General features: G+C 44.0%; 1 protein-coding gene across 1 annotated transcript in view; it reads left to right on the top strand.

The window, feature by feature from the left end:
- The window catches only part of strn3 (striatin, calmodulin binding protein 3), a 148,140-nt gene that overhangs the window by 42,119 nt on the left and 82,146 nt on the right, over nucleotides 1-23,875 (top strand). Inside the window, exons 7-9 of the mRNA XM_083633395.1 lie at nucleotides 2,697-2,820; nucleotides 19,681-19,816; nucleotides 20,280-20,416. Coding sequence (XP_083489521.1) covers nucleotides 2,697-2,820; nucleotides 19,681-19,816; nucleotides 20,280-20,416 — 397 coding nt within the window. The remainder of the gene's footprint in view (nucleotides 1-2,696; nucleotides 2,821-19,680; nucleotides 19,817-20,279; nucleotides 20,417-23,875) is intronic.

Below are 23,875 nucleotides of genomic sequence, written 5' to 3'. Positions count from 1 at the left end.
TACACACGTTTCAGGTGCAATGTTATAATTATAATACACGATATTCTGACTATTGCACCATATCAGCCTTTCCCCCCCTCCTCCATCTCTAAAATGGGACAAGTTGTAGGCTACCTTTTTTCCTCTGCCTGTCGCGCTCACTGCATTCACCGCAGCCTGCAACATGTTCTTTTGAATTGATAATCAGGCTCGTTTACATGCGTTGTAACTTCATGTTGTGATTTGCATTGACCATTGGTTGGATTTGAGCATGCAGGGGACGGGATATGGGGCAGATCCGCGTGCGTAATCACTGTGGCAGCTGCTGGTAACGGGAATTGCGTTCAGGTGTGCGCGCCATCAGACCAAACTCAACTTCAATGGAAACGCCTACAAGTCGCAATTGTACATTGTCGAAGTTGTAGAAATATCGCAATTATTTTGCGAAAAACTGTAATGGAAACAGCTACTGTCATGATCTGTCCCCGGTTTAGTCTATCTTCATATTCTGCACGATGTTGAGAGGAGAAGACTGCGAACATGAATCTGTTTCTGTTCGCACGTATATCCCTTTCCATTTTCATGATCTGTCCCCGGTTTAGTCTATCTTCATATTCTGCACGATGTTGAGCGGAGAAGACTGCGAACATGAATCTGTTTCTGTTCGCACGTATATCCCTTTCCATTTTCGCCTTAATTTGTCTGCGTCGCTGTCCACGTTTGAGGAAAAAGCGCGTCAGCAATATTATCAAAAGAGTGGACGCCGGCTCCATGTTTGTTTGTTGTTTTTTTCTGACTGGCCTCAGTGGCCTGCAGCACAGACCCCAGGCCACTCTCCTCCGCCCCCCGCCCCCCGCCCGCTCCGCCGCACCCCACCCCACTCCCCAACATACCGGCTATTTGACGACTAGATTCTCACATGTGAACGCTGAGGTGTGAAGGGAAATTCAGGGAAATGTCCGATATTGACTTGCAGGTAATTTTCCGGTACGCATGTGGGAAAAGGGCTTAGTTAAGAGCTGGGCTATGTCAACAACATGGATGACGCTGATTGAATACTGTCTAAAACTAATACCTCTTGTTACAGTGAAGTTTCATAATGGATTGCTGAAGGTTGAGACCCTGGGACAAAATCTTATCAGATGGGGGTCTGTGGTCTTATTTGTGTCGGTTTAGGGTGAAAAAGTTTGAGAACCACTCGTAACTCACGGGGAAGGCAGAATGTTGCCACACCGCTAATTTGATGGAAGCAGGAGGATGGTTTGCTGTTTCTCCATCATCTCCAGTAGTGGCCAACGAGCACAGGCGGAGCTCTCATTAGCTGCTACAGACAGTTTTAACTTGAGAACATAAACATTCTAAATTGCCCCTAGCTTACTTCCTGTTGCAGTGGTTTGGTAATAGAGAGCCATATGAAATCAGTTTTATTATGCCTCCGCCGGCGATAGCCAGGCGGAGGCATTATGGACCCGGGTTGTCCGTCCATCCGTTCGTCCGTACGAGGTTTCGTTAACGCGATATCTGAGGAACGGCTTGACGGAATTTAATCAAATTTGCCTTAAACATCCACTTAGACTCAAGGATGATCTGATTAGATTTTGGTGGTCAAAGGTCAAGGTCAATGTGACCTCTCGAACACCATTTTCAAGCTTGTTAACGCGATATCTCAGGAATGCCTTGGCGGAATTCAATCAAATTTGCCTCAAACATCGACTTCGACTCAAGGATGAACTGATTAGATTTTGATGGTCAAAGGTCAAAGGTCAAGGTCACTGTGACCTCTCGAACGCCATTTTCAAGCTTGTTAACGCGATATCTCAGGAATGCCTTGACGGAATTTCATCAAATTTGCTTCAAACATCGACTTGGACTCAAGGATGAACTGATTACATTTTGGTGGTCAAACTTCAAGGTCACTATGACCTCATGAACGCCATTCCCACGTTCATTAACGCAATATCTCAAGAACGGCTTGATAGACTTTCTTCTGATTTGGCTCAAACATCGACTTGGACGCAAGGATGAACTGATTCCATTTTGGTTATCAAAGGTCAAGGTCACTGTGACCTCTCGAATGCCATTTTCAAGCTCTGTAACGCAACATCTCAGGAGCGCCTTGACGGAATTTCTTCGAATTTGCCTCAAATGGCGATTTGGACTGTAGAATGAGCTAATGGCGGAGGCATAAGTCTGCGTTGCAGTCGTTTTAGTTTTTAGCTTTTAGACGGTCAGACTTTTGACAGACAGACTTCTGTTGTGTTCTGTCATTTACATGTGTTCTACAGTCCACTATCATAAAATAGTCTGTGAAATGAAGGACAGTAGTTAAGATGGCTGCTCCCACTCTCCACATGAATCTTACGTTGCTGCTGATAAAAACTTGTAAACTTGTTACAGTTTAGCCTGTTGAATTGTTGAATTTCAGCCCAATTGTGGCAAATTCTGCAGTTGTTTCCATTTTTATTGGTCAATTCCACGACTCCGTCCGTGTTTCCGCCATCATGGATTTCATATGGCTCTAGCTAATACAATAGCTGACAGGAAATAGGCAAGGTTTCAAACTGTTCCCTAGCAATACAATTCCCTGAAAACCATCGATAGCTCGGCTGTGTTGTCATTGTGTGTGTGTGTGTGTGTGTGTGTGTGTGTGTCTGTCTGTGTGTCTCTCTGTGTGTGTGTATGTGCGTGTGTGTATGCGCATGCATGCTTGTGTGTAGTCTAGAGGTTCTGGAGACCTTTAACTTCCTGGAGATGGAGGAGGACAGCGATGAAGATGAGGATGAGGAGGGAGAGCTGCTCCATGACATCACTACACACACAGCCAAGAGACACCAGAGCAAGGTGCTCACGCACACATGCACACGCACACATACACACACACACACACACACACACACACACACACACACACACACACACACACACACACACACACACACACCTGGTTGTTGTACCTCTGGCTGTCGTTCACAAGAATATACAATAGGTACATATTTTCATTTGCTTTCACGGCTAACATGTAGACAATTGATTAAACTAACGTTACAGAGTAAGTAAGTAAGTAAACCTTTATTTATATAGCGCTCTTCGTAGCACGAGTGCACAGAGTGCTTCACAGAGGACCACATACAGTTTAAAACAAGTAATACAATTAAAACATCTCATATAATTAAAACATGTCTAAGAAAATGCAAAATTAGGCTAGCAGAAAAATAGCTAAAATAAAGACAGACATTGCAAGCAGAAGAATGAAATAAATCAAAACAGTCGGTAAAATCTATGTATGGCCGAAAGCTTTTCTGAACAGGAAAGTTTTTAATTGCTTTTTGAACACGAGTTCAGAGGAAGAGACTCTCAGGTCCAGAGGGAGAGTATTCCAGAGCCTTGGGGCCCCCACCGCAAAGGCTCTATCACCCTTAGTTTTTAATCTGGTCCAGGGCACCACCAGTAACTCCTGGTCGGACGACCTCAGAGACCGACTGGCCGAGTATGAATGGAGAAGCTCGGAGATGTAAACCGGGGTTTGTCCATGGAGGGCTCTATAAGTTAAGACCAGGATTTTAAACTGAATTCTGAAATTCACTGGGAGCCAGTGGAGAGAGGCTAGGATAGGGGTGATGTGGCAGGACTTTTTTGACCTGGTGAGCAATCTTGCAGCGGCATTTTGGACAAGTTGGAGCTGGTTTATGGATGATTGGTTAACACTTTGAGTGCCACGGCCCTTGGGCAAAAGGTTGCTTGCTGTGCCACATAGGCCGCAATGCATTTTAAAACAGTCATATAATTTCTTTAATAATTACTATGTAAACACTGAACACGCACAAATAACGATGAGACTCTCTTCTATCACCTGCAAAAAAAAGTTTATTGATCCCATTTTCCGTTCTTTAGTTATGAGCCGGAGAAGATAGCTTGATTGAACGAAAAACAGACCTTTTTTTCTACGAGCTGAGATAATGAGCCTTTTGTGAAATTAAACATTTCAAGCACATCACTGACTCTGAAGCTAATTTTCTGATGTAGTCACACCTCAAAAATAATTTCCTTCAATAAAACAGTGAAGGCAAGGGAATTTTGTTTGGAAGAATAATATTTTTAGCTGAAACCAGCAGCGCTGGCCCCTGCGTGCGCTGCTGGTTGCAGCTTCTTGCTGATCTTTTGCTGCTGGTGGGCATCGGATATTCTGGCTTGCGTTTGCCAACCCTGTCCTGCTGTCTGGGTCTGTGTTGTGTGCTGCTCTGCTTGCCCCACCTCCCCCCCTCCTCCTCCCCCCCCCCCCCCCCCCCCCCCCCGTTGTGGGAGGAGTGTCTCTCTGCTCTGCTTGGCTCTGCTGTTTGCTCTGCGTCTGCTCAGCACTGAAAGTCCGCTAGATCCAGCTTTTTTACAGCCGCGTGTACCAGCTCTCATGCTTCCAGTTGAGAATAATAACAAATCCACGGCTGATCATGCGAATGGGTGTTGCAGCGGACACGGAGGCTGTTGCAGCGGACACCGAGGTGCTCAATTGTGACAGCAGATTGGCTGCTGCAGGGGCACAGCTAAACGTTATGCTTCAATGAAGCCGCTGCATACGGACGGATGCGATGCGATTTCCTTTTCCCCAATGACTTCTTCTGTGTTTTACTCCACGTTCACACATTCAATAGCTCTGATATTGTAAGAGGCGATGTAAGAAGCTGAGATGGACACCCCCCCGTCAAAAAAACAATTTCGAGTTATTGACGCCATTTGGCGTCGCTGGCACTCTACGGTAAATTTCTAATGACGCCATATGGCGTCGCTGGCACTCAATGTGTTAAGGCAGGTGAAAAGTGAGTTACAATAATCGAGTCTTGAGGAAATGAAAGCATGTACAGCTATTTCCAGTTCAGCAGGTGATACAATGGACCGTAATTTGACAATATTTCTGAGGTGGTAGAAGCAGGAGCCGGTTAGGGAATTTACATGTTTATCCAAATGCATAAATTGCTCAAAGAAAACACCTACATTTCTCAGAGAGGGGCGGATATTTCCCTTAAGGGACCCCATGTGGCTCGCCACTCTGGAGGCAATGCTGTCGCTAGCGATGATCAGCACTTCTGTCTTGGCAGCATTTAGTTGTAGGAAATTGCTCGCCATCCATTGCTCAATGGCGGCCAGACACTCATGAAGGATGCTGAGACTCTCTAAGTTATCGGGTTTAAAAGAGAAATGGAGCTGGATGTCGTCTGCAGAGTACAGACCATTCAGGGCTCGACATTAACGGCTGCCCGGTTGCCCCGGGCAACCAAAAAAAACATGGGGCAACCATTTCTCGGTCTTTGGTTGCCCCAGGGGCAACCACGATTTAACATGCAACAAAATATGTACAGCAGCAAACAGCAAAATATACACCAAATAAATGTTTTAATACTTGTTGTGAGTGACATATATGTGACATTTTATTGCTGTTACAATCGAAACGATGTTACTAATTACCAGTCGGAACCTACGTGATGCATGCTGCACGTGCGGTATGTTTAACGAGTACTGACTGGGACAGGTGGGGCTGCTCGCACACAATCACAGCGGCTGCAAGACGCAAGAAGAACCTCGTCCGCCCGCAGCCCCGCACAGAAACAAAGGACGAGGAAATTGTCATTGAGGTGAAATACCCGTGCGTCTTTGAACGGGACGGAAAACGAATGCTATACTGCAAAGCATGTAGCCTACAACAAGCGCTTAGGTCTCATATGCTTCCCGCATCGGCGAGTGTCCACACGGAAAAGTGAGTTAAATCAGCAGACGCGCCCCTCCACAAGGCTGCTGTGCAGACGGTTTTCGCCTGGCTGTGCACACCCCGAATTGTGTAACTACGTGGACGCGGCTGGGCGGACAAAGTGGAGTTTTCAAGACTCCAGCTCACTTCCGCGAGCAGAAACCCACACACAGTGTATAAACGCTCCACACGTTTCCTCGTCAAGATTCAGTGTCTCTCATTTCCGTGCGACAGCCCAAACTTCAAGCATAATTCCAGCATAACGCTATACTGCAAAGCATGTAGCCTACAACAAGCCTACAACATACACCTCGATCAGGACATCCTTCAAAAACGTTTTACCACCGCGTATATGTGCTGAGAAATGATTTGCATCCCTGGCCTGTCAGCCTCTCATACGGGGTGAGAGAGAGAGGGATTGCAGGGCCGCTTCTGGGCCTTTTGGGGTCCTATGCAACATCAGAGTGGGGGCCCCAAACCACTGTCATCATAGTATCCCTGAATGAACATGAGGAGGGCAGGCCCGGCGTTAGGGGCGGGCCTGACCGGGCCGGGCCTGACCGGGCCGGGCCCCCCCATTTAACAAACTGGCCCCCCCATTCAATTTTTTTTTTTTTTTTTTTTGCTAAAAACGTTTTTCCGTTTTTCTGTTTTAAAGTTTAACATGGAATCTGGCTGTCATTAGGCATTGATTAACTCAATGCTATTGCTAACTGTTACTTTGAACATCCATTTGCAATGATTCTGGCTGGATATTAACTATTGTAAATTTGTCACAATGAATGCAATTTGTGCACAATGTGTAAATACACTTAATATTGATTGTTTAGGCCTAATTATTTGTAAAGTCACAACACATTAGAGATGTGTGTAGTTCTTCACAGATTTAGCCTCTTCATTTTGCTCTCAAATGCACCAGGTTGACGAATTTTACTTTAAAATGTACAAAATCTTCTTCCGGGGGAGAATCCCCCCGGATGCCCCTTGGGTAGCTTGGCCCCCCCAAGCTAGGGGCAGGCCCCCTCTGTAACTTGGGTCTGGAGCCGGGCCTGGAGGAGGGTAGGCTACTTAACACGTTAACTGCCAACGACGTACTGATACGTCAAGCAGAATCCAACCGTTTACTGCCAGCGACGTATGGATACGTCAAAAAAATCGTTTTTTTTTTTTTGACGGTGGATCGTTGATCTGGCCCTTTTGCATCTTCTATTATACTGTTAGAGCCGCCGGGCGTGTGCAATCCATTCCGCCGACCCACTGAGTGGCGACGGTGCTCAGACTATTGAGTGTTGTTTGGCCAGAAACGCACGCATTCCAGCTGAGCTCAACCGAGGACCCAGAAGCGAACGAGCCTCATTCTCATACTGTAGGCGAAAACCTTTCACACGGGCGCACGGCGGTGGGGGCTTCCACAGGTGGACTGGGTGGAAAGCACACTTTGAAGCGCGCAGCATAAGCCTAGAGTCACACAAGGCTTCGTCAAAGCTCTCAACCGAAAATCCAAGAACGGATTAAGCCACATCCACGCTCGCCGACGAGGGGCCGCCAGAGAGAGAGGCTGCTGCTCACTGCTCAGACAGGCAGGAGAGACTGGCTTGTGACTGACAAACGCTGCTGAAATCCACCAGACACGCCCACGGAGGGAGGAGTTGTAAGGAGAGGGGGTGCGGGTGCTGCTATGGAGGAAATTACTGTTCAGAACTATATTGTTTATGTCTGATGTCTCACTGATGCCAAAAATAAATGGTTAAAGTGACTGTTTGATATTGAATTTCACAAAACTGCGATTATCTCAGCTTTTTGTCTCAGACGCTGAAACCATGCTGTACTCAACGGCTAATATCTACATAACTACTAACTCTACAAACTAACTCTTTTAGACAGAGAAAGCACACATTCTATTAGTACTTTTGTGAACTTTGTGTTGACAAACTCCAAGCAGAAAATTATCCTTGGCTCTTGTAAAATGAGCCAGAATCCTCAAAAAAACCCTCTGGCAAAAGCTACCTACAGTAAAAAAAAAAAGGCTGGCAGTGAATGTGTTAATTATCAATAACGCTTTTAATTAATAAATTAAGCACAATATGAACAATAACTGTTGAAAAATATATGAAAATGAAAGTTCACAAATATTAGTTAAATCATTTTAGTGCAAATGCATTATAAAAACAAAAAATAAGATTTGTTTAGAAAACGAAATGACACAAATTTATTATTATTATTATTATCATTATTACTACTACTACACCCGGTGCGCACACTGAATAGGCCTATTATACTATACTATAGATTATTATACTTACTTTTCTGTCACATCGTCATTATTAAGCCGGCTTATGACTGCATAGTATCTTAATTACTCAAAATATAAAGCGACTAAAATTGGGCAACCATATTTTTATTCGGGCAACCAAAAGCTCTTGCCAGGTTGCCCCTCCGGCAACCACTTTTAAAAGTTAATGTCGAGCCCTGCCATTGTTAGTATGTTGCTGCTCACGTTAATTTACTGCGTGCACCATTTAACAGTGCTATTTGGCTGTTTACATTCTTCTGTGAGCGTTCACGGCCATGTAAGATGAGATCAAAACTAACGTTACAGACCATTGTTACAGTCTGTAAATTGTTTGTATTATTTATTTCCTTACCCCCACACTGATGCAAACATACATTTGGCTGAGTTAGCTGCACATTACTCCAGGGATTAAATAAATCCTTGTCCTGTAAAAATACTGATCCTCCTCAGTTTAGGGAAAGGGTTCATACATTAGGGGTGTCAAAAATAATCGATTATAAGATGCATCGCAATGCGGACGTGCACGATTCTTCATCGATTCACAAATGTCAAAAATCGATTATTATTATTTTATTTTTTATTTTTTTTATTTTTTTAACTCATTGAGTGCCAGCCACTTTTGGAGAACGGACGCTCCCAGTGCCAGAGTTTCAGAGCGTTTTCAGTGATTTCTCGAGGCCCACAGAATATTGTGTGATATTACTATGTAAACACCGAACACGCACAAAGAACGAGCTGACTCTATTGTATCATCAGCAAAAAAAAGTTTATTGATACCATTTTCCGTTCTTTAGTTATGAGCCGGAGAAGATAGGTCGTTTTGAGCAAATACAGGCGTTTCAAATTACGGTAGAAGCTGAGTTATTCCGCCTTTTGTGAAATTAAGCATTTCAAGCACATTCACTGACTCTGAAGATAATATTTTCTCATGTAGTGACGTGGTGTAGTTGTGTGGTGCCTGCGTGCCCCGCCCCCCTCTCCCCCTCCTCAGCTGCAAACTCCTCCCCACACTAACACACAGCCTAACACGCACCCAGTCTATTTTCGGAGCCTCCGTTTTTGTGCGCCGGCTCCCAGCGCGACACGGAAGAGCCAAACCGGACTGCTGAGAATGCTTTGGCCCTTCGGCGTCGGGTGCTGCTTTTCTGGCAGCTAATCGTGTGGAGAAACTATACAGCAGAGACAGAGAGGCTCAGTTGTGGGCGCGGATTGACTGCTGTTCGCAGCCAACGTCAGCTCCAGACAGAGCAATCTATATGGCTCTGGCTGCAGCATGAGCGGTTTCTTTTTCATCACGGGGCTTTTTCCTGCTGTTTTCCGGACCTTTCTCTAATCTGGAGAGCACTGTCGCCACCTAATGAGTCCGTAAAATAGGTTATACACCTTCAATAGCTACAATATTTGTACAGGAGATGCCTGAGGCTTTGATCCACGTCCCACCGTCAAAAAACGCATTTGACGTCGATCGACGTCCTTGGCACTCTACATCACTATTTACTTTGACGTCGATCGACGTCCTTGGCACTCAATGAGTTAAAGGCCCATTCCGTCAATACTCACTCTTACTGACGCCGGTGGCCGTTAGAGTAACTGCAGGCAGCGTGTGAACGAGCTGACGCGTGGGCACCATACTCGCACGCGCACAAGCAGTTGCCTGGCAACAGCAGAGCTGTTTGTTGCTTTGTAACGTTAACTCATAAAAGTAACTTGAAAACGGCAACCTGGACAATTTATCGGTCAGATCAGCCTCGAGATGCCCATGAAGGATTCTGGATGAATTAGGGGACGTTAATGTGGCATGTTTGGCCGTGTTTTCGCTTGCGTTGGCTGCGGGGAAGTGGATACTCATGTTAGCACAAGCCAGGAAATAGCCTGCTCCCCCTGTATGTACGGTACCGTGTAATGCCTGGAGTTGACCAAACTGAACAATCAAACAATGTTTCATAAGCACAACAGTAACGTTAGGCATATTTACGACTGTTAAATTCATTATCCACACAAGACGGTAACGTTATTAGTGGGGCTGGTGGTAATTTCTATAAATGTAAATTAATATTACTTAGCCGCGATTAGCATCAAGCCAACGTTACTATGTGCAGTCCCACTGCAGCTAACTGCAGTCAGAGCCTGCTGGCTGCGGGGAAGTGGATACTCACGTTAGCACAAGCCAGGAAATAGCCTTCTCCCCCTGTATGTACGGTACCGTGTAATGCCTGGAGTTGACCAAACTGAACAGTCAAACAATGTACCGTAAGCATAACAGACAGTAGGCTAATAGTCTAGCAGAAAGGGCCCTCAGATTTTGAGATACCCCTACCCGAGGTAGAACAAATGCCAACAATGTTTTTTCTTATCTTTAGGGTCTCCCATTAATGAAATTGATTCTTGGCAAATTTTATTTTTGGGGAAAAAATGTTTTTTTGGCTGTTCTTTAGAACTACCCCAATCCCTGAAAAAGAGCCAAATTAGGCCAGTCCGAATAGGGTAAAGGTGACAAAAAAGCTCATACCTTGAGAATGCTCACTCTTTTCCTCATCAGATTTGCTGAGGTGTGAACCAGGTGGCTGCCCTACATCACCAAATAGTCAAAAAATTATTTACCTAAAAAGATCATGAATTATAGTCCTGTAAATATAGCTTTAGTTTAGGCGGAAATTGTACTTTGTGGTGATAGGAACAGGACTCCATCACTTTTCTCTCATTTATCAGAAAAACAGAAATCCCTGAAAAATATACCATTACTGAATTGTCTAGGGTGCTATTGAACACTAACCAGTAGTTGTATGGAGATACCTGGTACCGTTCTATTGCAAATGAGATTTCTTTAGACATAGCCCTGCCTTTTCTCTGAAACAGTCAAAATTCCGAATGGGGGGATAAGTGGTATACTTCTAATAATAATAATTTTATTTGGTGACACCTTTCAAAACACCCAAGGTCATTGTACAGTGCATAAGAGACATACCATTCTAAAAGATCATACATAAAAACAACAGGCATGGCAAACACCAGCATCATTAAAATACGATGAGCGTACATATAAGAAAAGACAGGAGATAAACACGGCAGGCGAATAACAGATTAAGTGCTGTATATGATTAAAGTGAGTAGGCCAATTTGTACAGGTGGGTTTTGAGGTGGGATTTGAATGTGGTGATGAAGTCAGACTGTTGGATGCGTGGGGGCAAGGAGTTCCAGAGTCTGGGTGCAGAGCAGCTGAAGGCCCTAGCACCCATGGTACTGAGGCGAGAGGTGGGGACGGTCAGGAGGCCAGCTGAGGAAGAGCGTAGGGAGCGGGAAGGGGTGTATTCCTGGAGGTCAGAGAGATGGGTGGGTGCTAGGTTGTGTAGGGCTTTGTAAGTGAGCAGAAGGTTTTTAAAGTCAATCCGGTAGTGAATGGGAAGCCAGTGGAGTTGAATGAGAACAGGGTGGTCAGATGATTTAGTGCGGGTGATGATCCAGGCATTTGGAGTCTGTTGAGCAATTTGGTGGGTAGGCCAGAGAGAAGAGAGTTGCAGTAACCAATCTGGGATGTAAGAAATGTGTGGATGAGGACTTTGGTGCTGTATTGGGACAGGGATGGGCGGAGTCTGGAGATGTTGCGGATGTGGAAGAAAGCAGACCGGGTGATGTTTTTTATGTGGGGTGCAAAGGAAAGGGTGCTGTCCAGAATGACGCTGAGGCTGTTGACTTGGGTGGAGAAGGGAACAGGGAAGCTGTCAATGATGATGTTTGGGGTGGTGGTGTTTTGAGCTTTTTGAGAGGGTGTTTTTGGAGCCGATGAGCAAGGCCTCGGTTTTACTGGCGTTTAACTTCATGAACTTCCTGCTCATCCAGCTCCTGATGTCCTGGAGGCAAGCAGTGAGGGAGGTGGGAGGAAGAGCGGTGGTGGGTTTGGTGGGATATAGACCTGGGTATCATCGGAGTAGCAGTGAAACCGGACACCATGGTGTCAGAGGATTTTACCCAGGGGGAGGAGGTAGGTGATGAATAGGAGTCGACCCAATACTGACCCCTGGGTCAAACGGCAGAACACCCGGACGTGTGGTTCCCTAGTTGGACAAACTGTTGTCTGTCGGTGAGGTAGGATGCAAACCAGGGAATTGCAACACCAGTGATTCCAATGTTCGCCAGGTGCTCCAGAAGTAGTGGGTGGGAGATGGTATCGAAAGCAGTGGAGAGGTCAAGGAGGATGAGGATGGTGAGGAGTCCAGAGTCAGCTGCACGGAGGAGGTAGTTAGTTATTTTTACCAGGGCTGTTTCAGTGCTGTGATTAGGGCAGAAACCATATTGAAATGGTTTGTGGAGGTTGTTTGAGTCGAGGTGGGACTGGAGTTGGGCGGCAACCACCCTCTCAAGAGTTTTGGAGATGAAGGGGAGGTTGGAGTTGGGACAGTAGTGGTTCAGGTCAGATGGGTACTGTGGCCCATAAGTTAAGAATGCCCACTCTTCATTAACATTTTTTGTTTGTTGTAATTTATTTTCCTTTTTTCTTTTTCTTTTTCTGTTTACTGTTATGTCTTTATTTTGTTTTTATATAATATATGTAAAAAATATGTAAATCTATGTGATGATGGATGGACTATACCATATAACAATTGATTTTTGTATGTCAAGTGATTTACGCAAATAAAAAAACAATAATAAAAAAAAAGAATGCCCACTCTGATGGTCATCATATTTGGAGAGGGAAATACCAGGTGGCTGAACTACATCACCAAATAGTCAGAATGTGGGTAACCCAATAAATAAAGTTGATCAAAATTACAAGCCTCTAAAACATAGAAATACAAAGTGTAAATATTGGAAGTTTGCTGGAAATTGGAACATTAATCCAAACTATAATAAATCAGTAGTATCTCCTGTCTTGACATGATGAAATAATACAAGTATAATAGTAATCATAATACATTTGTTTTATGGTAGCCCCAAATCTCAGTGCTTCATTTCATTTCATAAACAAAAACAGGAGAACAGACTAGAAAACAAAATAACCAAGGCAAAAATAAAACAGAACAGAGGAATAAAAAGTGACTGCTCGTTTGACCTGGTATATCAACACGTTCTCACTCCGACCACGTAGCATATTGACGCTTTGTCCCGTCCCTTATGCGCCACTTGTTACTAACATGGTACCCTTGAGCGACCCATGAAACGACTTGGGCTTTCCGACTAAACTCAATGCAAACCCATAGAAGTCAACTTTGACGCTTATGGCAACTGCTCCCCCATCAGCCTAACTGCTCGCCCATTAGTCAACTGCTCACCATTAGCATCTGGGGGAGGGTTAGGTTTAGGCGTGGGAGGTGGGAGAGGTTAGGTTTAGGGTCTGGGGGAGGTTAGGTTTAGGCATGGGGTGGGAGAGGTTAGGGTTAGGGTTAGGGTCTGGGAGAGGTTAGGTTTAGGCATGGGGTGGGAGAGGTTAGGTTTAGGGTTAGGGTCTGGGAGAGGTTAGCTCCTCCAGACCCTAATGGGCGAGCAGTTGACTAATGGTGGAGCAGTTAGGCTAATAGGGGAGCAGTTGCCATAAGCGTCAAAGATGACTTCCATGGGTTTGCATTGAGTTTAGTCGGAAAGCCCAAGTCGTTTCATGTGTCGCTCAAGGGTACCATGTTAGTAACAAGCGACGCACAAGGGACAGGACAAAGCGTCAATATGCGACGCGCTCAGAGTGAGAACGGGGGTATATGGACACTTGTTTCACAGCCAAAGTCCAAATATCCAAATATGAAATACAGTATCAGCCCTTTGTTGAACGTATTATGACCCTACCAGATTATTGTGCCAGTGTTTGGGAGTCTGGGGCACATTCACAAGCTTATACTCCATGGACTGCAATTGTTAGGCTTGCAAAAGACTGATGCAAACAAAACTGTGTAAATATTGTTCAGTCTGTAGGCAGCCGGTCTATCTGGAGACAATCATGTTTAATATATCCTTAGTATCATTGTCCATTTGTCAAATTAAGCTATCACAATGTTAAATGTTTTCCTCTTCTGTGTATCATATTGTAACCTTTTTCCCAAGTATTTGGATCTTTCATTGTTGCTGCGTGTACATAAGATATGTTTCAGTGAGAGGTCAAGTATATATATACTAGAATGTCAAATGTCAGGTTCCTCAGAGACGTTTGGGGACACATTTTGACATTCTACACACCAGGTACAGAACTCCGTACAGGGGAGGCCAACAGAGAGGCACTGGCACTTTCCACTTTCTCCACAGTTTGGATCTTTGCAATACAAGTAAGTAATGTCTCTCACTTCTGTAGGTGCTGGGGGTTTCTTAAATAGGACTGGTTAAATGGCTCCATCTCTGACAATCCATCCCTTGCCGATAGGACTCCATAAAAGGGGTTTGGGCATGTGACTGTGACACCATATCGCTGTCTGATACAGTACATTGCTCTTTGCACATGTTGTGCAAATTCATCCTCTGTTGGTGGCAGGTTTGCAGAGGCTGCATATGTTGTTGATGCAATTATGAACCTCAGTTCATCCAAGTTTGTGCACATCAGTCCATTTTCCTTTTTATTTTTTCCGTAAAGCAGAAGCGCAAATTCTCTTGCGACTGGCAAAGACTTCCAAGCTGGAAGAGTCCAAAATGGGCCAGATCTTTGAGCTCACTGAGATGGGTCTTGAGTTTGGTGAATGCTGTTGTCTTTCCTATTCTGTACAAACTACTTGTTGTGTCACAGTCAGTGAGTGCATGACATGCTGGTAGACAGCAAGAGCAATGTATCAGACAGTGATATGGTGTCACAGTCACATGTCCAAACCCCTGTTATGGAGTCCTATCGTCAAGGGATGGATTGTCAGAGATGGAGCCATTTGACCAGCTCTATTTAGGAAACCCCCAGCACCTACAGAAGTGAGAGACATTACTTACTTGTATTGCAAAGATGCAAACTGTGGAGAGAGTGGAAAGGGCCAGTGCCTCTCTGTTGCCCTTCCAACATCTTATATACGCGCAGCAACAATGCAAGATCCAAATACTTTGGAAAAAGGTTACAATATGATACACAGAAGAGGGAAGAATGTAACATTGTGATAGCTTAATCTGACAAATGGACAATGATACTAAGGATACAGTATATTAAACATGATCGTCTCCAGATAGCAGGCTGCCTCCAGACTGAACAATATTTAGACAGTTTTGTTTGCATCACTCTTTTGCAATCCTTACAATTGCAGTCCATGGAGGATAAGGTTGTGAATGTGCCCCAGACTCCCAAACACTGGCACAATAATCTGGTTGGGTCATAATACGCAACAAAGGCCTGATACTTTGGCTGTGAAAAAAGTGTCCATATACCTGGACAAAAAAGCAGTCACTTTTTATTTCTCTGTTCTGTTTTATTTTTGCCTTGGTTATTTTGTTTTCTAATCCGTTTTTCTAGTCTGTTTTTGTGATTGTGTATTATGATTACTATTATACTTGGATTAATGTTCCAGTTTCAATAAAACTTCCAATATTTACACCTTGTATTTCTATGTTTTATGGTAAATGGTAAATGGCCTGCATTTATATAGTGCTTTACAATCAGTAGGTACATTCACCCATTCATACACCGATGGCAGCAGGCTGCCACGCAGGGTGCTGGCACACCATCCGGAGCAATTGGGGTTCAGTATCTTGCCCAAGGACACTTCAACATGCCGACTGGAGGAGGTGGAAATCGAACCACCGACCTCTTTTATCCAAAGCGATTAGTGGACGACCTGCTCTACCTCCTGAGCTACAGCCGCTCCAGGTGGTTTGTAATTTAGATCAACTTTATTTTATTGGTTTACCCACATTCTGACTATTTGGTGATGTAGTTCAGCCACCTGGTATTTCCCTTTCCAAATATGATGACCATCAGAGTGAGCATTCTTAACTTATAGGCTATTATGCCACTTCACTTATCCCCCATTCAGAATTACCTAATTTGACAGTTTCAGAGAAGAGGTAGTAGGTCTATGTCTAAAGAAATCTCATTTGCAATAGAACTGTACCAGATATCTCCATACAACTACTGGTCAAGGTTCAATAGCACCCTAGACAATTCAGTAATGGTATATTTTCCAGGGATTTCTGTTTTTCTGATAAATGAGAGAAAAGTGATGGAGTCCTATGTTCCTATCACCACAAAGTACAATTTCCGCCTAAACTAAAGCTATATTTACAGGACTATAATTCATGATCTTTTTAGGTAAATCATTTTCTGACTATTTGGTGATGTAGGGCAGCCACCTGGTTCATACCTCAGCAAATCTGTTGAGGAAAAGAGTGAGCATTCTCAAGTTATCGGCTTTTTTGTCACCTTTACCCTATTCGGACTGGCCTAATTTGGCTCTTTTTCAGCGATTGGGGTAGTTCTAAAGAACAGCCAAAAAAACATTTTTTCCCCAAAAATAAAATTTGCCAAGAATCAATTTCATTAATGGGAGACCCTAAAGATAAGAAAAAACATTGTTGGCATTTGTTCTACCTCGGGTAGGGGTATCTCGAAAACTAAAGCCTTTTTTGAGGACTTGCTGCTAGACTATAACGTTAGGCATATTTCCGACTGTTAGATTCATTATCAACACAAGACAGTAACGTTATTAGTGGGGCTGGTGGTAATTTCTATAAATATAGCTAAATCTATTAGTTAGCCGCGTATAGCATCAAGCTAACGTTATGGTTATAATAGGCACTCACCACCGCAGCTAACTGCAGTCAAACAATAATGTTCCATGACCATAAGCATAACGGTAGTAACGTTAGGGTTGCATTACTTCACACAAGACGCTAATGTTAGCAGAGTTTCTGACCAGGTGGTCAGATACTTGTACTATTAGCAAGCAGCTAACGTTATCTGGTCAAAACCACATTACAGTAGCTACAAGCAGCAAGTTCCCTTCATGAACCGAAAACACAGTCCTGACTCTAGTTTCCCCCCGATGTCGGTCACATTGCTGCTGTCTGGCCAGACGGGCTTCATTAGATAAATATTTATTTATTTAGTGTGGACTTTTTCTGGAGTCTGTGTTGTTGTTTCCTTTTGCTAGCAGCTAGCGACGAACGTAACGTTAAAAGCTACTTTAGCCATTTCCCGTTAGCCGTCTAGGACAAGAGGCAAGCCCGTGAATGCGCGCAGACTTCACATCCTCTAGCTGTGGCGGGAAATGCTAACCCCTTCGAAACTGAGGTATTTCCATGTATCTTCTGAACGGCTGGTCGGAGAGAAACGCCCCTGGTCGCCATTTTTAAGTTACGTCAAGGCGCATTCACTCATTGCCAATAAAAAACACTTTGTGCACATTTATTTCTCGCCAGAACCGACGGAATGGGCCTTTAATAATCAAATAAAATATAATGGAAGTACATGCAGTTGTTTATTTTAATTATGGATCATAATACAATGCAATTCCAAATGCACTTTTATTTTAAAAGTAGCCACACAGTGAGAAAAAAGAAAGTGAGAAAAAATAAATCATGTATTGCGGGAAAAAATGATGCATCGATTTAAGATGCATCGAGATGCATCGATAATCGTACTCGAATCGAATCGTAGCCCTCTGAATCGTAATCGAATCGTGAGGCCAGGGAAGATTCACAGCCCTATCATACATACAGTGATGAATCATGATGATCAATTTTGCACACCATTGTACTGTAATATGATGATTTTATGTTGGACTGCTGCTAAACTCAGTTGACATTGCACAAGGTTTTTGGTATTCCTCCTGAAAGTGACTTGAATTTTATTTATTCTACTATTTTATTTTGAATTGCACTATATTCATTTTATTTGAGGACAAGCTCTTGCTTTAATTTTATTTAGATTTTATGTTGGACTGTTAAAGAGAATGAGATATCACCCCTGTCCTTCATGACCTCCACTGGCTCCCAGTCAAACATAGGATCAACTTTAAAATACTACTCATCACTTACAAAGCCCTAAACAACCTGGCCCCCCCCTACCTCTCCGATCTCCTCCCCCGCCACGCCCCCACTCGCAGCCTCAGGTCTGGAGACACAAACTGCTTGAGGATCCCCAGGACCAAGCTCCGGACCTGGGGCGACAGGGCCTTCTCAGTCGCTGCACCCTCCCTCTGGAACACTCTCCCCATCCACATCCGTCAAGCAAACACCCTATCATCTTTCAAACAGGCCCTCAAAACCCACCTCTTCACACTCGCCTTCACCTGCTAACCCCATCTCTTATTTCTTATTTCTATTTATTTTCCTATTACAAATGTATAAATGATTTTACTCTGTGTGTAAAGCGACTTTGAGTACTTAGAAAAGCGCTATATAAATTGAATGTATTATTATTATAAAATACTGAAATTGAGAAGTTTTTGGTTATTTATTTGTTTTGGGTAAATTTATTGTTATATTATACAAAAATTAAATAAAAAATAATCGTTAGATTAATCGACTAATCGAAAACATTATCGCTAGATTAATCGATAAGAAAATAATCATTTGGGACAGCCCTATTACAAACACCTTTGTAGCAGGCCGTGTGACAGAACGGCCTGCCCCTCAATGAACAGGTCGATTAAGCAATTAAACGAGGAAACACAGGTTTAGGCTACACAATAAAACATACCTTAATGGGCAACACGTGTAGGGCTCAACACATTTGGAACAAGAAATGCCTGCAATCACATTAAAAGGGCAGGAAACCTCCTAAAGAGAGTCAATGCAACAAAGGAAAAAGTACAGACAAACCCTCCCTCTCCCATGAACACTGCAGAGTGCTGAATCATCCAAACAGTCCACTAGAAATCCAAGATTACTGGCTAAAAATAATCCCAGACATCAAATTAATACTGGGTTTTGAAATAGATGACGGTTTTGGCACTATATACCTGGGGAATATACCAATCAAATTTAACCCCCAAGATAAATACCTCCTCAAAATACTTCTTGTGGCCAGCAAAAAAACAATAACAAGAAAATGGCTAAACCAGGACCCATCAACAAAAAAAGAGTGGATAGCAATTGTACAGGAAATATATGAGATGGAAAAGCTGACCTATCTAAGATTGAGTAAGGATAAATTTGATATGTTCTGGTCCAAATGGTTGGCGCATATGAATACTGGAATAGCTTCTACTCCCATTTAGCTTAGGATATGCTCGTCTGGCCCATGTGTGTTGTCACATTGAATGTACCGTATACATTATGTGTATGTCTCGCTCCCTTCTTTCTCTATTTTTCGTTCTCTACTTCTTTCTCTTTCTGAAGGTGATTGGAACAAAGTAACCAAACAACATAACTTAACACAAAGCTAACTATTGAAAAACTAAAAATTGATCTGTAACACCCATGATGATGACCAGAATCTTTATTTGTTTTTTGTTTGCCTTTTATTCCACCAGAGAGAGATTTCATGAGAGGGCCACACGTCAACACTGAACACAGTCAATAATGATCAGCTATCAATCAATCAACAATCAATCAATAATTTTCACTCACTCACTAATAAAGAAGAAACATTCTTTCCTATTTTCAATCAGATTTGTTTCTCTGAAGTAGCTACTGTACGTTGTGTTTCTGCCAGTGCTCGCCTGCTGCAGCAGCCTGTCGGTCACACAGCCACCACCACAGTACAAGTTCCCTGAGAACGCACAGCTGACTGTGTGTGTGTGTGTGTGTGTGTGTGTGTATGTATGTGTGTGTGTGTGTGTAGGTGTGTAACGAGGGCCTGGCTCAGGAGGAGGACGAGGACACAGAGGAGGCTCTGAAGGAGTTTGACTTCCTGTCCACCGCCGAGGAGAGCGAGGGGGCGGGCGAGGCTCGCAGCCAGGGGGATGGCACAGAGTGGGGTATGAGACACTGACACACAGATTAGATGACTTACTTTAATGACCACACAGCCAGGCTGCTGGGATTTGTTTCCACCACAAACGAACCGCGCTAGAGTTCACTTGCAAACAAACAGAGACCCACGTTTTCAAGGGGACCAGAGTTTGCTTGTTTGTTTCCATTACAGAGTTCGTTTGCACTTTCACACCACCCCAAACGAAGCGCACTATCCGAGGAAATGAACTCTGGCGCGGTTAAAGCAGACCAAACAGCTTATATGTGAAAGCGACCTAAGTCTTCTCCTTAAGGTTAAATGCTTAACCTTAACCACGTTCTTTGTGCAACCGGCCCGTGTATATTTGGGTGTGAGGAGCCGGTTCAGCTCTGTCAAACTGTCTTTAACTGTGGTGCTGTTTTTGCCATAGCCTTTATATGTTAGCTCTTTGTTTTTTAATTGTAAGATCATGGTTCTTCCCCCCACAGTGGAGCCTCTCCCCTTCCCTCCAGCGGGGGGGAAGTCCTTCCTGTTGGGTGGATCACACGTGGTGGAGAGCATCTTGGGCCTGGGCGACCTCGCTGACCTCACCATCACCAACGACCAATCAGACTACAGCTACGACGTGAGACACACACACACACACACACACACACACACACACACACACACACACACACACACACACAGAGTGACACACCTTAGGACAGCATGGTAATGGTAGCTTTTTCAACAGTTTGGTGGGACTCCGGCCCCTTGTTTGTTTGTTTGTTTATTGTGGATCCCCATTAGTCTGCACCAAGATGAGACTACTCTTCCTGGGGTCCAAACACATAACATAAAAACATACCGGTAATACAGTAACATTGCTGATAATTATAACAACAAAGACAAAAAAAGAGAGTGAATCAGCTCACTCTATTACAAATCATACATGTTGTGGGGGTGTGTTGTGTTTGTAAGGAGCTGGTGCCTCGGGGGTTAATGACGTATGAGCTGGCTCCTCGGGGGTTAATGACGTATGAGCTGGCTCCTCGGGGGTTAATGACATATGAGCTGGAACCTCTGGGTTTTATCCACAAGGATATCGGGAAGCAGTGTTTCCCATACATAAAGGAATTTGTGGCGGGCCGCCACAATAATATTTTGACCGCCACAATAAGATGTTGACCAATTTTTTTTTTTTTTTTTTTTTTTTTTTTTTTTTTACAGTGCACCTGAACGCAACATGCAAGATATCTGCTGAATAAGTGTCCAATAAATGTTCATGTCATTCTGGCCAATACTTCTGTTATAGCATTTCAGTCTGGAATATGGAATATCTTTCAATAATCTATGATTTAGCTGCTAAATTGTCAAATACCGCTATCTGCTCACTACCCAGGCACTTATGTATGTACTTAACCTAACTAACTTAACCTAACTAACTATCCGGTGTGCACAACACTGTCAGCCTAAACTCCGGCTGACACCCCAAAAACCTACAATCCGCTACAGAAAAATGTATATTGTTTGTTTATTAACACTTTCAGTGCCACGGCCCTTGGGCAAAAGGTTGCTTGCTGTGCCACATAGGCCGCAATGCATTTTAAAACAGTCATATAATTTTTTTAATAATTACTATGTAAACACTGAACACGCAAAAATAACGATGAGACTCTCTTCTATCACCTGCAAAAAAAAGTTTATTGATCCCATTTTCCGTTCTTTAGTTATGAGCCGGAGAAGATAGCTTGATTGAACGAAAAACATACCTTTTTTTCTACGAGCTGAGATAATGAGCCTTTTGTGAAATTAAACATTTCAAGCACATCTCTGACTCTGAAGCTAATTTTCTGATGTCTGGGTCTGTCTGGGTGAAGTGTATGCTGCTCTGCTGCTCTCCGTGCTCCCCCCCCCCCCCCCCCCCCCCCCTCAACTGCACACGCCTCCTGGGTGTGTCTTATGTGTCTGGTGGCTCTCAGTCTCTGCTGAGTTTGCTGCGCACACACAGTGAATGGTGCGCGACATTCAGCTTTTTGGTTCCGCGTGTGTTTGTCACGGGCTGGCATGCTTCCAGTTCGGAATAATAATGCTGATTATGTGAATGTGCTGTTGCAGCGTACATGGAAGTGCTCAGTTGTGACAGCGGATGCTGCTGCTGGGGGCACAGCTGGCGTTGTGCTCGTTTATGGAGGCACGTCGATGCATACGGACGGATGCAATGCGATTTCCTCATTTTCACCAGTGACTATTTCTGTGTGTTTGGCTCCTTTTTCTCTGATCAGGAGAGTGCTGTCGCCACCTAATGGGTTTGTAAAATAGGTTATCGACCTCCAATAGCTACAATATTGTTAGAGGCGACGTAAGAAGCTTAGATCGACACCCCCCCGTCAAAAAAACAATTTGGAGTTATGACGCCATTTGGCGTCGCTGGCACTGTACGGTAAATTTCTAATGACGCCATATGGCGTCGCTGGCACTGAACGTGTTAACTGGCCCCTCGCCTTCTATCATTTCATTAAAGTGGCAAAGCAAGTTGAGTACCCCTGACCTATAGGGAGAAATTTAGTTTGTCATTGTAAACCCACAGCACAGTAATGATGACATGTTCTTCATAGATCTAGCCTTTTAATTTTGCTCTTAACACATTGAGTGCCAAGGACGTCTGTGGACGTCCTAAAAAAAAGTAACGAGAAGTGCCAAGGACGTTTGTGGACGTCCTAAAATCATAATTCATATTATTCCATAATTTTGCTGTTTAAGGTCGTACCCAGCCAGTGAGCATGAATCCCTTCAAGGGATCACACGGCGCCACCTTAAAAATCTACACGGGAGCTGCGCCACCCACCTCAGATCCTTTACTTTGTGCAGGAGAAAGCGGAGAAAGCCGTGATCAAAGAGACACCGATGCATGCTGCAGCCAGAGCCATATAGATTGCTCTGTCTGCAGCTGACAGTTGGCTGCGATCCGCGCCCACAACTGAGATCCTCTGCCTCTGTCTATCTGTCTGCATATAGTTTCTCCACACGATTCCCTGCCAGAAAGGCAGCACCCGAAGCCGAACGGCCAAACCTTTTCCTTCAGTCCCGTTTGCCATTTCCTTGTCGCGCTGGGATCCGCCCGGGGCAAAAACGGAGGCTGCGAAAATAGACTGTGTGCGTGTGGGGAGGAGTTTGCAGCTCAGGGGGGGGGGGGGGGGGGGGAGGGGGGTGGGGCATGCAGGCTGCACAGAACTACACCATGTCACTACATCAGAAAACATTAGCTAGAGTCAGTGAATGTGCTTGAAATTAGAGTGCAAAAAGTATTCATAAAAGTGACTTTATCTTGAAAAGTAAAAAAAGACAGCAGAAAACCCTTGAAAGTGCTCTTCTTTCAGAGGCTGTCATTTCATAATGGAACTGTCTAGAAACAAAATTTCTTCTTTGAAAGAAGCAGCAGTGTCCAATGTTTCATTAGAGTCCAGCCCTGTCCATATAGCCCTAATAGAAAAGATTCTATAGCTGTTTTCAACTGAATGGAAGTGAATCTGGCACAGGCTCCAGACAATTTTACTGAAGCGCTGTGGCACTCAATGTGTTAAGCTTTCTCAAAGTACACCAAATTCATGCATTTTACTTTAAAATGTTTAAAAAAATCTCGCGGGGGGGCATGTCCCCGCACCCCCCTAGGGGGTCTGCGGTCCCCCACCACAAATACTCAAAATCCTGTGGGAAACACTGGGAAGTCTTCACGGTGGGGGGTCCTGGGTCTCATAAGAACTACTTTATTTCTACGCCAGGCTGAAGGTCTGGGGTGTGGAAAGAGCAAAATCCTTCCGCCTGTGGGCATGAGATGGCATACCCCCTATATAATGCCCACCAGGGGCCAGTTGCACAAAGCACCTCAAGTTAAGATTTTCCTTAGGGTCCAATTTAAAGTGTCCATAAAATAAAATCGGTTGCACAAAACACCCTTAAATCTTCTCCTTAAGGTTCAATATTTTAAGGAAAACATAAGCACAAGATTTAAGGGTGTTTTGTGCAACCAATTTTATTTTATGGACACCTTAACTCGGACTCTAAGGAAAATCTTAACTTAAGGTGCTTTGTGCAACTGGCC

This window comes from Poromitra crassiceps, assembly GCF_964638095.1.
Source record: "Poromitra crassiceps genome assembly, chromosome: 3".
NCBI classification, from domain to species: Eukaryota; Metazoa; Chordata; class Actinopteri; order Beryciformes; family Melamphaidae; genus Poromitra; species Poromitra crassiceps.
This window is presented reverse-complemented; position numbering and strand designations above follow the sequence as displayed.